At 45.0% G+C, this 17,316-nt stretch overlaps 1 protein-coding gene across 3 annotated transcripts in view; it reads right to left on the bottom strand.

The window, feature by feature from the left end:
• LOC149437684 (methylcrotonoyl-CoA carboxylase beta chain, mitochondrial-like) overlaps window positions 1–8,965 on the bottom strand; it is a 46,631-nt gene extending 37,666 nt beyond the window's left edge. Inside the window, exons 1-2 of one of the 3 annotated variants that reach the window (XM_089660757.1) lie at window positions 8,713–8,965; window positions 1,667–1,863 (exon numbers count right to left, since the gene is read on the bottom strand). In XM_089660757.1, the coding sequence (XP_089516883.1) occupies window positions 1,667–1,863; window positions 8,713–8,888 (373 nt within the window). In that variant the 5' untranslated portion in view covers window positions 8,889–8,965. The remainder of the gene's footprint in view (window positions 1–1,666; window positions 1,864–8,712) is intronic. The other 2 variants (XM_089660755.1, XM_089660756.1) reach the window with 2 other exon arrangements.
• Window positions 8,966–17,316: the final 8,351 nt, after the last annotated feature.

Here is a 17,316-nt window from a genome sequence, read left to right as displayed (position 1 = left end):
GAGGTGCTAAGGCTCACAGAGAGGTGAAGGCTCTATAGAAGGAGTTCTGTCCTCCTCTCTGCTGCTAACTGCTGAGACACAGGAGGGGAGAACAAGGGGGGTGGTACAGCTGCAGAAGAGGTTCGAGGGCCACTTGAAATAGCTTGGCGGGCCAGATTCAGCCCACGGGCCTTTTGTTTGAAAACATGAGATCTACAGTAACACTATTTTTTTTTAAGCAAACACTGACCAAAGTGGAACAAAGTATGTTTTTTTAAGTTTTGTTACCTTTTTATATCTATGGATTGCATAAAAAATTAAATAATTTTTGAAAGGTAATATCATTAAAAAGAAAGGCTTGTTTGTCCTAATATATATATATATATATATATATATATATATATATATATATATATATGCACACAGTATATACACTCCTCGGCCACTTTATCAGGTTCACCTTGCATACACCTATACATACCTATACATACACCTATACATATGCACTCCCCAGCCACTTTATTAGGTACACCTTGCTAGTACCGGGTTTGACCCCCTTTTTGCCTTCAGAACTGCCTTCATTCTTCACGGCATAGATTCAACAAGGTGTTGGAAACAGATTTTGGTCCGTAATGACCTGATAACATCATGCAGTTGCTGCAGATTTGTTGGGTGCTATGATGCGAATCTCCTTTTTCACCACATCCCAAAGGTGATCTATTGGCTTGAGATCTGGTGACTGTGGAGGCCATTGGAGTACAGTGACCTCATTGTCTTGTTCAAGAAACCAATCTGAGATGATTTGATCTTTGTGACATGGTGCATTATCCTGCTGGAAGGAGCCATCAGAAGATGGGGACACTGGAGTCATAGAGGGATGGACATGGTCAGCAACAATACTCAGATAGGCCATGGCATTTAAATAATGCTCAGTTGTTACTAAGGGGCCGAAAGTGGGCCAAGAAAATCTCCCCCACACCATGACACCACGAGCCTGAACCGTTGATACAAGGCAGGATGGATCCATGCCATGGTGTTTAGACGATCCTCAGTTGGTACTAAGGGGCCCAAAGTGTGCTAAGCAAATATCCCTCCCCACCATTACACCACCACCAACAGCCTGAACCATTGATACAAGGCAGGATGGATCCATGCGTTCATGTCATTTATGCCAAATTCTAACCCTACCATCTGAATATCACAGCTGAAATTGAGACTCATCAGACCAGGGAACGTTTTTCCAATCTTCTATTGTTCAATTTTAGTGAGCCTGTGCAAATTGTAGCCTCCGTTTCCTGTTCTTAGCTGACAGGAGTGGCACTCGGTGTGGTCTTCTGCTGCAGACCAACTCATCTGGCACCAACAACCATGCCACGTTCAAAGTCACTTAAATCCCCTTTCTTCCCCATTCTGTTGCTCGGATTGAACTTCAGCAAGTTGTCTTCACTGTGTCTTGATGCCGAAACGCATTGAGTTGCTGCCATGTGATTAGCCGATTAGCAATTTGTGTTACCAAGCAATTGAACAGATGTACCTAATAAAATGGCCGGTGAGTGTATACTTTGTTAGCGTAATGACAGGGTCATAGCAGAATAAACAGCGCCATAGAGGAAATGTAAAGATTGCTTTGCTCCAGGGGTGAGGGTGTACAGGGGTGGGAGATGAATTGGTTAAGCAGTAACTGTACCAGCTAGGCATCCGGCAGAAGGCACATCACCGTACGGTAGACCGAGACCCGCTAATGGAGCCAGTTCAAGGAAGTTTTCGTCATCCATAAGCAGTTTTAACCTCTCCCGCGCCAGCAGCTTTTTGTTCCTCTGAGTATGGCGCAAGATGGCGTTTTCGCCTCCTCCCAACTGCACCTTCTCCAACAGCTCTAGGTACCTACAAAATGACACAGTTACACTTCTTATAAGAAATATTTTATTCTATACACATCATATGATGCCAGACTCATCCACCTCACTAACCACTCTGTATCTGCCACCCCTCTCTGCCAATCCCTCCACTGGCTCCCAGTTGCCCAATGGATAAAATACTAACTATGGCATCCACAACACTGCCCCCAACTTACATATCCGATCTTATCTCTAAATATCACCCAAACCATACACTTCGCTCCTCGCAAGACCTCCTACTCTCTAGCTCCCTCATCTCCTCCTCCCATGCTCATCTCCAAGACTTCTCCAGGGTGTCTCCCATCCTCTGGAACTCCCTACCCCAATCTATCAGACTATCACCTACTCTACTTACCTTTAGGCGATCATTGAAAACCAATCTCTTCAGGGAAGCCTATCCCACCCTCTGCTAATACTGGAATCCTCTACTCTCCCAACCACTCCACCCCCCACAGTTTTTACCTATTGTACCATTCACCCCTCCCTCCTAGATTGTAAGCTCCCAGGATCAGGGCCCTCAATTCCCTCTTGTATTGAACTGTATTGTTACTGTATTGTCTCCTACTATAATGTAAGGCGCTGAGCAAACCATTGGCGCTATATAAATCCTGTATAATAATAATAATAATACTGTAACCCCGCTGTCATTTTATAGCAAATAGCAACCTTTTATGTGAACAGGGGCAGACTGACAACTCATGGGGCCCCCGGGCAATAGGAAATCATGGGGCCCCTGTGTCTTCGCCCACACTCAAACAACACCCAAAAAAGCCTATGAAAGGTACCAGGGGCATCTCATGGGGCCCCCTACTGACCCCGGGCCCTCGGGCAGTGCCCAAAAGACTAAATGGCTAGTCCGCCCCTGTATGTGAAACATTTTTAAGGGTCCTCAATCCAAAAATAATTAGAGGACAACTGTACTGCTAGTACAGTGCACCCTCCTGAAACCCTCCAGCCTACCTTCCACCCTGTCCAGTGATCTTCACTGTGCAGCCCTTTCATCTGTAGACATCCTCGCCAGGTTCTCAGCCCTATTCATTCCTAAGGGAAAGTCATACTCATAGCAGTCTCTAGCATAGAAGTCGCTCATCTTGCCAGGCTCTGGCTGGTCTTGTCATAGCCCTTTTCTTACAATGCAGGGCCAGCAGTCCTGCGTAGCAATTGGTGATGTAGGTGTTACCGCCCACATTCTGAAGCATAAAGGACCAGGCAGCCGGTTTTTCATGGGTTCACTAGTCTACCAGCGCAATTTATACAGTGAAGGAAAGAAGTATTTGATCCCCCGCTGATTTTGAATGTATGCCCACTCACAAAGAAATGATCAGTCTCATGATCATTGACACTCCACGAGGTGAGATCTTGCATGGTGCACCAGACCTAGGGAGACTGAAAGTTGTTTTGTGTTTCTTCCATTTGCGAATGATTGCAGCAACTGTTGTCACCTTCTCACCAAGCTGCTTGGCGATAGTTTGGTAGCCCAGTCCAGCCTTGTGTAGGTCTACAATCTTGTCCCTGACATCCTTGGACAGCTCTTTGGTCTTTGCCATGGTGGAGAGTTTGGAGTCTGATTATTTGATTGCTCCTGTGGACAGGTGTCTTTTATACAGGTAACAAAATGAGATTAGCAGCACTCCCTTTAATAGACTCCTTCTAATCTCAGCTTGTTATCTGTATGGAAGACACCTGGTAGCCAGAAATCCTGCTGAATGATAGGGGATCAAATACTTATTTCCCTCATGAACATGCAAATCAGTCATCATTTGTTAGACATGCATTTCTTTTGAATGTTTTGTTGCTATTCTGTCTCTCAGTGTTACAATACACCGAACATTTGATTTTTAGACCGATCATTTCTTTGTGAGTGGGCAAACATTCAAAATCAGCAGGGGAGCAAATACTTACTTCCTTCACTGTAAATGGTGGCTGGTAGAACAGGATTTTAAAATCCATCCCAGCTGCTAGTGTTCAAATTTGTTCATCCAGCGATAGGCTTTCCGGTGGAAGCAATTCAGGCAGTTTCACTTCCACACCCCACTGAAGGGCTCGCCTGCCTGACCCCCATCATGTATTACAGGCTCAATTTCCAAGGCCGCACCAGCTGGGAAAGAAGCTATTGGTGCATGATCTGCACTTCATAAGCTTCAGTGGAGAGCATGGAAGACATCAGGGGTTTAATAGACTCCCTGATGTCTTATTAAAGAATGCCTGTCATTACAGTATGCTATCACAGAGGAGGGTATTGGCCTACTATGTCATAGCAATAAAGCAAAGTGTAGAAATAAAAGTGGCTAGCACTAATGCCTATCGGCACTGGAGATCTCATTGGAAGCTTGGCCAGGATAGGGCAACATCTGTATGGAGTTTGCATGTTCTCCCTGTGCTTACTGGGACTCCTCCCATATTCCTAAGACATGCTGGTAGTTTAATCCAACACAACAAACACTTTACTCCTGCGCTAGGAAAGGACTCAGTAGACCCAATAGGAATGTTCTGGAATTTTCAGGAATATGCACTGCTTGCTGCCCTCAACAGACCGGGGTGGTCCAAATACACTGGATACAAATGGAGAAACAGAAAAAGGGCGCACCGACCTAGTGCATTATCGTTTAAAATAATTTATTGAAGAAAAAAAATAGGTATCATACTCACAATGGACATATTAACACAGGCATGTCAAACTGAACAAGATGTATGATCCAAACAACATCTGAGTCCATACGATGGAACCCTGGATGACCAAATTCTAATGCGTTTCGAGGACACAACCTCTTCCTCAGTGCCAACCTCTGAGGAAGAGGTTATGTCCTCGAAACACGTTAGCCAGTCGGTCATTCAGGGTTCCATCGTATGGACTCAGATGTTGTTTGGATCATACATCTTGTTCAGTTTGACATGCCTGTGTTAATATGTCCATTGTGAGTATGATACCTATTTTGTTTCTTCAATAATTTATTTTAAACGATAATGCACTAGGTCGGTGCGCCCTTTTTCTGTTTCTCCATTTGTATCCAATGCTGGTAGTTTAACCCCTTAATGCCAGCGACTCCTGGCCCTTTAAAGGGTTTCTGATGGTGGGAGGCGGGGTTTATAATTATGTGACTGCAGCGATTGGCTGTTACAGGGGTCACGTAATCAGAAAGCTCTCAATCACAAGCAGCGATAGGGAGCTTTTCATTAGGTGCTGGTAACTGTGCCAGGGGCATGCAGAGCGCACGCTTTCAGCACAGCCTTGTTTACATTTTGGTACACATATATGCGGCCTCTCCGCGTTAAGGCCCACCCGCCGAGACACCACATACATGTGTACTCTAGGCACCAAGGAGTTCATTGGTCCTTGTATGTGTGTATAAATTGAAAGACCTGGTAACCTACCTTGTAAAAAGCTTACCAAGAAAATTCTACGGAAAAGGCTTTCTAGTGTATCACATGGTGGACGTGGTGGCAAGATAATCAAGAGCCGGAGACGACTGAACATCCGAAGAAAAAAACAAGCTATCTTTATTAGGAGTTGAGGGGGGGCAATTTTAGGGATTTGGAAGCACCAGTTAGGATATAAAGTGGTCATAAAGGCAAAATTTTATGAATTAAGCTAAAAATGTCTACTCTTCCCCCCCAACCTAAACACTTAGCTGGTTCCTCTCACCGCTCCAGCACTGTCCCGGCTGACTTCCTGGGTTCACAGGAAATACTGAAAGCAGCAGGAGCCATAGGCAGTGTTGTATTTAGGGCACCCCCCTCAGAGAGAGCCTGACATTGACCAACAACACCCCTACCTCCCACTCAAGAGCGCCTTTCACTACCACTGCCCCTCCATACACCAGCCACCGTCCCCCATGGCGAGAGACAGAAACTCACCTTAACAACTCCAGACATCCCTGGGAACGAGAGTTGGGCTGTGCATACACTGTCATGAAACCCGCAGCCTCCCTCGGAACCTACCAGGTCCCCATGCTGTGTCCCTTCTTCTGTCCCTTCTTCCGAGAGGCAGTGTTGTCCCCCCGGAGAAATGCCGCCCTAGGCAAATGTCTTGTATGCCTTGTGATAAATACACCCCTGGCCATAGGCTCCTACTACTGTCAGTCAAACTCCTGTGAAGAGGGAGTGGGGTGTGGCTTGCCAGCGCTGTGTGTGTCTATGGACACACACAGCCTGGCTTGGGAGCATGCGCATGGGTGCCTCCATAGCACCCAGCTTGCTAAGGAGGCACCCAGAGGAGGGAGGAGTGGACAGCGCCAGTAGGCGATTTCCAGAAGAGGAGGTAAGAGACCACTCTGTGCAATATCGTTGCACTGAGCAGGTAAGTAGAACTTTTTATTTTAACAAACAAAAATTTCATTTAGTATCACTTTCTGCACTCTAGATGTTACCCTCCATTTGATGGACATGTCACAATGAAAGCTCATGTTATTAAATTATTTCAGAGTGCCCCAAACCTGCTTAGCTTGCCTAATGACTGGTAATTATGGGACGCCTGAGAGCGGCACTTATTATCATCATAGGCCTTCTCATACCATTTAATGCGATGTAATGAGATAATTAGTGTATTTCCAGATGATTATCATTTTATGGACAAAGTTTTCATCAACATGCAATAAAAGGAAAAAAAAAAAAAGTTATTTACACTGCAAAATAATTCTACATCCAACATTTTCAGGAGCAGACCACAAACCATGACCAGGGACCCGGAGACGGATGACATCAATTAGAAGCCAGAAGGAAAAAAATTGGGACTTCCTGTCCCACTCCCAGAACAAAATTGAGCTCAGCCATTCACAGGGATTTTTGTATTTTCAGAAGGAAAAAAATTGGGACTTCCTGTCCCACTCCCATCACAAAATTGAGCTCAGCCATTCACAGGGATCTTTGTATTTTCAGAAGGAAAAAAATTGGGACTTCCTGTCCCACTCCCATCACAAAATTGAGCTCAGCCATTCTGAACAAATACAAAGCTTCCTGTGACTGGCTGAGGTGGAAAGGCGAGTGGATATCATCACAATCTCCAACTTAGCCATTCATAGGAAGTGTGTTCGGAAAATACAAAGCCTCCTGTGAATGGCTGAGCAGCATTCAATCTTACTTGACTTTGGCAGACGGACAGGACGTCTGTGTACCACTGCCGGCAGGGCTGCCAACCTCCAGAAGTGAAATTTACTGACACAACAGGAAACATTTACAGACAGAGCCAATTTTGTTACTGGCATGACCCACAAAATGTACTGACAGAACCATTATTTTTATTGACAGTTCAAAAAGTTAGCCAAAATTACCGTTTTCAGTACAAATATTAATATTAATTCTACAGACACGTAGCTAGTGTGATTAGCAATGTATTTAAAAGGAGGAGTAAAGCCAAAGCTCTTTTGGCTGTGCTCCTCCTGTGGATCACAGGAGTGCAGTTCATTCTGCACTCCTTTGACCCGTTTTAAGCTGACAGCGGGCTGAAGTTGGTCCAGGTTGGGGAAAGATCCCGACTTTAAAGTCGGGATCCACCCCAAAGACTGGAGCAGCACCTTGCTCAGACTCTCAGCGAAGTGCTGAGAGCTTGAGCCAGCCACTCCCTCACCCTCTCCCTCCACAGCCCAGCACTCCAGTGAGCACAGCAGAGGGCAGAGCAGACAGTGGTGACTGACCGTGCCGCTCTCTGCTCAGTGATCAGTGGTCATGTGATCACTGAGTTCTCACAGTTAGAGCCAGCAGGGGACCTATGCTGCATCCACCTAGGTGAGTATAAATGGGGAAAAAAAGCAGTACTTTTAAGGTATAACAAAAGGCAAAAAAAATCTTTCTTCATTTACACAACATTACGTGAAAGTTATAGCGTCTACAAATAGCGGTATGTATACTGGAATTTAAATTTTTTTTTATACTAGTAATGGTGGCGATCAGCGACTTATAGCGGGACTGCGGTGGGCATTCTGACACTGGGGGGGGGGAACTGACTGTCAATGACATCTCCAGTAACATTAATATAGTGATCACTGCTAATAAAAAGCACGAACACTGTACTAATGGCGCTGGGAAGGAAGGGTTTAACATGAGGGGTGATCAAAGGGTTAGCTGTGTGCTGTGTGTTTTTACTGTGTGTTGTAGAGTGTAAGGAAACTGCTTTGTATGTCTCTGCTATGCAGCGTGCTGTAGCTGACAGGGAAGAGATCTGTATTGTTTACATACAGACCTCTTCCCCCGTCAGTGATACTCGGCGATCGCTGGGTGCCGGCGGAGAATCTCCGGCTGGGACCCGGTGATCGACAGCTGAAGCCGCCAAAGGCGGCGTGGGTAGGGCGCGCGCAGGGGAGCTGACAGGGGAGAAATCTGTATTTTTTCACATACAGACCTCTCCCCCATCAGTGATACTCGGCGATCGCCGGCGGTAATCGACAGCCAAAGTCGCCAATGGTGGCACTGGTAGGGCGCGCGCACGGCCCCTACCCGGAAATGCAAAATCACGTGTATATATACGTGATTTTGCACAGCCCTGCCGCCCTGTAGCAGTATTTCTGCTATAGGGCGGTGGGCAAGCGGTTTAGCTGAACCCCAAAACTATCAGAATGGGATCTGCGAGCATTTGTAAACATATAGCTGGGCCCTCTGTTTCCTCTTCTACCAAATTGTATTGTAACTGTAATGTCTGCCTTCATTTTGTAAACTGTTGGCGTGATATAAATCCTGTATAATAATAATAATCATCATTTTAGAGTTGCAACGCCAAGTTTACGTAGCTAAACATGTAGTACCCCTTGTCCCTGACCCCTGGCGGGGTCACCTATGATGAGAAGCGCCCCCCCCCCCCCCCCACACACACACACACACACACACACACAAAACCCCGGCTCACCTGGCCCTGCAGCGGTCACTGTTCCTGGAATTGGCCTCATAGACATGTCTGTGGATGGGCAGTATGTCCCCTCTGAGGACAGGGAAGGCCTGGGCAGCCCTGCCACTGAGCCTGCAGCATTGGGGGCTGCACTGGGGCAGCTGCAGGAGGTGTCTGCACAGCCTCAGGGCTGCCATCAGTCAGCAATAGCCCTGAGCAAAGTCTCCCAGGGAAGGGCAAACACAGAGCAGCACTTTCCTCACAGCTGCAGATTCCCGTCAGCAGTTTCATCACGGCACTTCCTTGTTGTTGCAGTTCCCTCATAGGGTCACCAGATGGCACAGGCCGCCCTGGAACGTTTCTTCCATAGAGGTCATTGCGCGACGAAAGTTCGAAAACAGCAAAAATGAGTGTAAAGGCCTCGTTCGCACGGTGGGACCAGGGGCGGACTGACCATTCGGAAACTCGGGCACTGCCCGAGGGCCCGGGGTCAGTAGGGAGCCCCATGAGATGCCCCTGGTACCTTTTTCATAGGCTTTTTTGAGTTTGGGCAAGGACACAGGGGCCCCATGATCCCCTATTGCATGGGGGCCCCATGAGTTGTTAGTCCGCCCCTGGGTGGGACATAAAGAACGCTGCGTACAGATGCGTGCGCTGTCCAGTTCTGCACCCACGTGCATGCAGCATAATTAAAACGAATTCGTCCACCCAGACAGAAGCGTTGGGGGCCGTTATGTAGCGCCGTGTTTAGCAACGTAAAAAAAAAAAAAATAAAGTAGAGATCCGTGTGGCCTTACAGTTTCTGCATTTTTACCGCATGTATGCATGTAAACACGCTTAATCGCACCTAAACGTAATATAAATGCTGCCTATGACACAGTTGCCCACCCCCTCCTCCTCAAAACACTCTATTTACTTGGTCTCCGTGACTGAACTCTCCGCAGGTTCAAATCTTACCTATCTCACCGCACCTTCAGCCCGGGTTCACATATATGCGGTGCGGAATATCGCATGTGATTCGCACAGGAACCGCACCGTATTCCTGTGCAAATGACATGCGATTTGTGTGCGGTGCGATTGGAGCCGTACATTTTGTATGGCTCTAATCGCACCCACACCAAAAAGGCACAGGACCCTTTTTTGGGTCTGCACTAGAATTGGATCGCACGGGTATTCACACCTATGCGATCCAATTCTGCACATCGCACCGCGTTTTGCGGACTACTTTCAGGGTGTTGTTAACATACACACCTGCAGCGGTCTTACCTATCTCACCGCACGTTCAGCCCAGGTTCACATATATACGGTGCGGAATATCGCATGTGATTCGCACAGGAACCGCACCGCATTCCTGTGCAAATGACATGCGATTTTTGTGTGGTGCGATTGGAGCCGTACATTTTGTACGGCTCTAATCGCACCCGCACCAAAAAGGTACAGGACCTTTTTTTGGGTCTGCGCTAGAATCGTATTCACACCTATGCGATTCGATTCTGCACATTGCACCGCGTTTTGCGGACCGCTTTCGGGGTGTTGTTAACTTAAGCACTTCAATACCGGGCTCTTTCACCCCCTTCCTGTCCAGGCCAATTTTCAGCTTTCAGCGCTGTCACACTTTGAATGACAATTGTGCGGTCATGCAACACTGCACCCAAAGTAGATTTTTAGCATTTTGTTCACATAACTAGAGCTTTCTTTTGGTGGTATTTAATCACCGCCGGGGTTTTATTTTTTTCTAAATTAACAATGGACTAGCGGATGTAAACAAATGATCATCTGTTTACACATATTCTATAATTTTCTATTTTATTCTATTCTGTTTTATTCTATTCTTTTATATTCTAGTATATTCTGATGTATTCTATTCTTTTCTAATTTATTCTATTCTGTTTTTATTTTCTATTCCGTTTTATTCTATTCTTTTATATTCTATCATTTTCTATTCTATTCTATTATAATCTGTTTTGTTCTATTCTATTCTTTTCTGATCTATTCCATCCTTTTAGTTTCTATTATATTCTGTTTTATTCTAGTCCATTCTAATCTATTCATCTTATTTCACTTTTATACCTTACTGTATTTATTGCAATATGTTTTCATTTCAAATTAAAAAAAATGTTCATTTGAATTCATTTTCAAATTTGAATAATTAGTTTTGTAATAAATTATTCGGATTCGTCCCCATCAGAGTATCCCTTACATCAGGGTCCCCACCAGAGTACCCCCTTACATCATGGTCCCCACCAGAGTACCCCTTACATCAGGGTCCCCATCAGAGTACTCCTTACATCAGGGTCCCTGTCAGAGTACCCCTTACATCAGGGTCCCCACCAGAGTACCCCTTACATCAGGGTTCCCATCAGAGTACCCCTTACATCAGGGTCCCCACCAGAGTACCCCTTACATCAGGGTCCCCATCAGAGTACTCCTTACATCAGGGTCCCCATCAGAGTACTCCTTACATCAGGGTCCCCATCAGAGTACTCCTTACATCAGGGTCCCCGTCAGAGTACCCCTTACATCAGGGTCCCCATCAGAGTACCCCTTACATCTGGCTCCCCCTTACATCAGGTCAACACAGAGGCCATAGGCAGCCTCTGAGACCTCAAGCTATGCCCAGGGATAGTCCGCTGACCCTAGCTGCAGACAGTATAAAATCTTGTAGTGGGATTGATTTGGCCCATGGGCCGTAGATTGGAGACCCCCGCTCTGAATGAATGCAATTGTAGCTTTAACATACTAATATAGAAGACAACAGGGGTAGAAAGAGCACAGTAATTTGAATGAACTTTTTCTGGGTATGAATTCTTCATGTCCATTTAAATGGAGTGTGGTTGGGGTGTCCCTCTTTGTCCTCAAAACATGGGAGCCAGACGATCTCCTGTATGATTATACTCTTACATGCACAGGAAGCATCATACAAAATTCATGGTGAGCCGTGCTATAATTTCAAGGTCATGGCTTAATTCGCAGAAGAGATGAATAGAACTGCATAAAAACAGGGCAGAACACCAGGCATGTCAAGTCACCAAGAAAATTCACCTAGGATTAGACATGTGCGGTTCATTTTGTTCTGAAATTTGGACACATTTTTTGTTACTCGGATGCATCCGAATTTCCAAATTACAATAGTCACAAATTCATATGAACCCGAAATAATGAAACTAAATTTCATAAGAATTGAATTCGAAAACAAGAATAGAATAAAATAGAATAGAAAATAAAGGAAAAGAATAGAACAGAATAAAATAGAAAGTAAAAGAAAAGAAAATAGAATAGAAAATAAGGGAATAAAATAGAAAAGAAGAGAAGAGAAAATAATAGAATAGAAAAAAACAATAGAATTGAATAGATTAGAATAAATTTAACCATCTTTTGAAATTCGAATTTCGAATAGAATACATTAGAATAGAATAGAAAAGAACAGAACATAACAGACTAGAAAAGAACATAATAGAATAGAAAAAGCAATAGAATAAAATAGAATAAATTCAAATTCGAATAGAATAGAATAAATCGGAATTTGAATAGAATAGATTAGAATAAAATAGAAAGGAACGGAATAAAAAATAATAGAATAGAAAATAAAAGAACAAAACAGAACAGAAAAAAACAATAGAATAGAGTAAAATAGAAAGAATATACACCATTACCTCCCCAACACTCCGCTCCTTCAGCCTTGCCACCACTGAGGAGGTCACTAAGGTCTTCTCAGAAGCCCACCTCACCACTTGCCCCCTTGACCCTGTCCCCACACAACTCCTCCGAGCACCCTCCTCCTTCATCCTACGCTCCCTCACCCACATCTTCAATCTCTCCCTCTCTACTGGTGCATTCCCCTCCCCCCTAAAGCACGAGCACATACTCAAAAAAGCCCTCCCTGGACCCCACCGACCTGAACAACCTTAGACCCATCTCCCTGCTGCCATTTACTTCCAAGCTCTTTGAGCGCTTATTCTACAATCGCCTAAGCGCCCACCTCACGGACAAAAACCTCCTCGATCCACTACAGTCTAGCTTCCGTCCCCTACACTCCACCAAAACCGCCCTACTCAAAATCACTAATGATCTGCTAACCGCCAAAGCTAATGGCCACTACTCTATCTTCCTACTCCTCGACCTCTCCGCGGCCTTCAACACAGTTGACCACCCCCTCCTCCTTAATAAACTACACTCCCTCGGCATCAGAGACTCCGTTCTCTCCTGGCTCTCCTCCTATCTATCCCAACGCTCCTTCAGCGTTACCTATAATGCTACAACCTCCCCCTCTCTCCTCCTCTCTGTTGGGGTCCCCCAAGGCTCTGTCCTGGGGCCCCTTGTTTTCTCCATCTACACCTCCTCCCTTGGCCAACTGATACACTCCCACGGCTTCAACTATCACCTCTACGTCGATGACATGCAAATTTACCTCTCTACCCCTCGCCTCACCTCTTCAGTCTCCACCCGTATCACCCACCAACTGAACAACATATCAGACTGGATGTCGCTCCATTTCCTCAAATTGAACCTTTCCAAAACCGAGCTCCTAATTTTCCCCCCAGCCCACGCCCCCACCCCATCCTCTCCATCACGACCAATAATGTCACCATCAGTCCCACCCCGTAAGCCAAAGTCCTAGGTGTCACTCTAGACTCAAACCTGTCCTTCCAACCCCATGTCCAATCGTTGGCAAACTCATGCAGGCTCCACCTCCACAACATCTCCAAAATATGTTCGTTCCTAGCCCCAGACACTACTAAACAACTCGTTCACTCCCTTATTATCTCACGTCTGGACTACTGCAACTCCCTCCTCACCGGCCTACCTCATCACAGACTATCCCCGCTTCAGTCTATCCTGAACTCAGCGGCCAGACTCATGCACCTTACCAACCGCTCCTCTCTGCCACCCCCCTCTGTCATTCCCTCTACTGGCTCCCGATTGCCCAACGCATTAAATTCAAACTACTAACACTGACATACAAAGCCATTCACAACGCTGCCCCAAACTACCTCACCGACCTGATACCCAAATACCACCCAACACGTACTCTTCGATCCTCACAAGACCTCCTACTTTCTAGCTCCCTGGTCTCCACCTCCCACGCCCGACTGCAGGACTTCTCCAGGACTTCCCCCATCCTCTGGAACTCACTACCCCAATCCATCAGGCTGTCACCTACCCTCCTCACCTTTAGGCACACCCTGAAAACTCATCTCTTCAGGGAAGCCTACCCCACCCTCACCTAACAACCAATCTCCTCCACTCCTCCTACCACTCCATCCCCCACAGCCACTTCCTCCTGTACCACTTCCCCCTCCCTCCTAGATTGTAAGCTCGAAAGAGCAGGCCCCTCAAACCCCTCGTGTATTGTTTTGTTACTGTATTGTCTCATGTTCTGTCCCCCACTATAATGTACAGCGCTGAGCAAACCTTGTGGCGCTATATAAATACTGTAAAATAATAATAATAAAAAAATAGAAAATAAAAGAATAGAACAGAACAGTAAAGAATAGGATAGAAAAAAACAATAGAATAAAATAGAAAGAATATAACGTCTTCCGAAATTCTAATTTGGAATACAATACATTTGAATTGGAATGCTGATTTGATACTTTGATTTCAATTCAACTGAATTCGGAAAATAGAATCAAATTGGAAAATTATTAAATGAAGCTAATTCCGAAAACAAATTAAATGAATTTAACTAAATTAAATTATTTAAATAACAAATCAAAACAATTTTTTTCATTCAGCACATGTCTACCTATGATGTATATCTTGTCACCCTATGGACAATCCCCCCAAAATTTAGTGACCTGGCATGTCCACCATGCAGACCATGTTTGTAGCTTCGGGCTGAGAGGCCACTTCCCTCTGCTCATGTATACCTGTGGCAGTAGATGATGGCATTCTTGATGAGGGCTCCAGATCTTGCACTGGTGTTCATCACTAGGGCCATTCCATTCCTGAAAACCCCCTTACTGGATCCCAAGTCCAGACTGCACACTGGCCCTCGACTTCTGTGTAAGTAAGTCCTGAGGGCCAACCCCCGCTCAACACTAAGCCCCTCCCCAACCTTTTTTCCGTTCATTCCTAGAAGCTTAGTGGACAATAGAGGCTCTGGCAGTAAGTCAAGACTAAGCATTCACGTGGCCCTGCATGGGCCTGGGGTTCGGAGTCCTGGGGCAGATGAGAACTGCTGATAGGAGGAGAGCACTGGATGATAGGAAACTCATCATTCTGCTGCTTCTCCTTTCACTGTCCAGTCACAGTTCAGTAAACATACAGCATTATGGCAACTAGATGGCACTTATGAGAATAGGAAATTACGATATTAGGCAAAATATGTCGATTTTTAGAGGCATTTAATGGCCATCTTATAGTATTTTCCAGATCGGGGAATTTGAGGAAAAATAGGTAGTTATGGCCACTAGATGATGCTTACAATCCGATATTAGGCAAAATATGACCTAATATGTAATCCCTCTTGTATTGAACTGTATTATTACTGTCTCCCTCCATAATGTAAAGCGCTGAGCAAACTGTCGGCGCTATATAAATCCTGTATAATAATAATAATAAATGTAAGTCAGTCCTTAGGGCCAGCCCCTGCTCAACACTAAGCCCCTCCCCAACCCTTTTACAGTTCATTCCTAGAAGCTTCGTGGACAATAGAGGCTCTGGCAGTGAGTCAGGACTAAGCATTCACGTGGCCCTGCGTGGGCCTGGGGTTCAGAGTCCTGGGGCAGATGACAATTGCTGATAGGAGGAGAGAACAGGATGATAGGAAGCTCATCATTCTGCTGCTTCTCCTTTCACTGTCCAGTCACAGTTCAGTAAACATACAGCATTATGGCAACTAGATGGCACTTATGAGAATAGGAAATTACGATATTAGGCAAAATATGGCGATTTTTAGTGGTATCTAATGTCCATCTCGCGGTATTTTCCAGATCGTGGAATTATAGGAAGAATAGACCATTATGGCCACTAAATGATGCTTACAATCCTTGGAAATGATTATAATGGATAAAATATGCCCCCCATCGGCATCATCTAGTGACCATGATGCAGTATTTTCATTAAAAATATTATCGTTGGCCTTTAAATGGCACTTGAAATAATCATATTGAACAAAATGCAGCAATTTTCTGTTGCAAATTTTAGTCACATTCGTAAAGCAACATTTTTAAACAAATAGATCCCTAAGCCCAGGTTCACACTAATGCAGTGCGGTACATCGCATGTGATTCGCACAGGAACCGTACCGCATTCCTGTGCCAATCACATGCGATTTGTGTGCAGTGCGATCGGAGTCGTACATTGTGTATGGCTCTAATTGCACTGCACCGGCACCAAAAACATGCAGGACCCTTTTATGGGTCCGCACTAGAATTGGATCGCACGGGTATTTACACCTATGCACTCCGATTCTGCACACCACACCGTGTTTTGCGGACCGATTTCAGGGTGTTGTTAACTTAATATACACACCTGCAGCGGTTCTCCTGAACGGAGTGCGATTCTGATGCGGTGCAGAATGCGCACTGAAAACACTGCGAATTCCGCACAGCATCAGTGTGAACCCGGGCTTAGAGTGACTTTCATTACATGCCAAGTTATACGAAACTTCTAGAGATAAAGGTTCCAATACCAGTAGAGATTGGACACCAGGAGCACATGTTGGACGTCCATCTAAACCCTTTTAGGCTCCATGCACACAGGACGTTTCCTAACACTAGTAACGTTAGCTGTGTAAAGTCACGTTAAAAATGTGAGTTCTTCAGCTTTTTTTAGCATTTCTGCATTAGCGAAGTTTTGCCACGATTAGCGGCATTTTCCCGCGTATTTTAGTGGGGTTTTTTTACCAAAAAAAAAATTTTTTTTGCCCTCATGCACACTTGACGTGTTAATAACGCTGGTAACATTAGCTGTGTAAAGTCACGTTAAAAATTTGAGTTTTTCAGCTTTTTTTAGCATTTTTGCATTAGAGTTTAGCTACGTTTTGCCGCGATTAGCAGCGTTTTCCCACGTTTGCGGCTTTTAGCATTTTTAGCGGTTTTTTACCATAAAAAATTATTTTATGGGGGGGGTCAAAAAAAATCTAAAAATGCCGGTTTGTGGCGTTTTACCGCGTTTTGCAGTGTTAGAGTGTTTTTACAGCTGAAAAACTCCTCTAGAAACCCACTAGTTTTGGGGGGGTTTTCCAGCCAAAAAACGTTGATTTCAGTCTATGTGTGTATGGACGCATAGGATAACATGCTGGGGAGTTTACTGGCTGTAAAAAAAACCATCAACAGCCAAAAACAGCCGCTGTAAAAACGTCAAGTGCGCATGAGAACTTTTGGTAAAAAATAGTCCAAAAATGCCAGTTTGCAGCGTTTTGCCACGTTTTTCAGCATTAGAGCGCTTTTACAACTAAAAAACTCCTCTAGAAACCCATTCGTTCTGGGTTTTCTTTCCAGCCAAAAAACGCTCCTGCCAAAAAACTTTGATTACAGACTATGTGTGCATGGACACATAGGATAACATGCTGGGGGGTTTACTGGCTTTCGAAAAAACCATCAAAAGCCAAAAACAGCCGCTGTAAAAATGCCCCGAGTGCATGACGGTTTTTGGTAAAAAAAAATTCCAAAGGCGCCA

Source organism: Staurois parvus, unplaced genomic scaffold, assembly GCF_062004578.1.
Source record: "Staurois parvus isolate SC_StPar_1 unplaced genomic scaffold, SC_StPar_1.0 ptg001270l, whole genome shotgun sequence".
Classification (NCBI taxonomy): domain Eukaryota; kingdom Metazoa; phylum Chordata; class Amphibia; order Anura; family Ranidae; genus Staurois; species Staurois parvus.
This window is presented reverse-complemented; position numbering and strand designations above follow the sequence as displayed.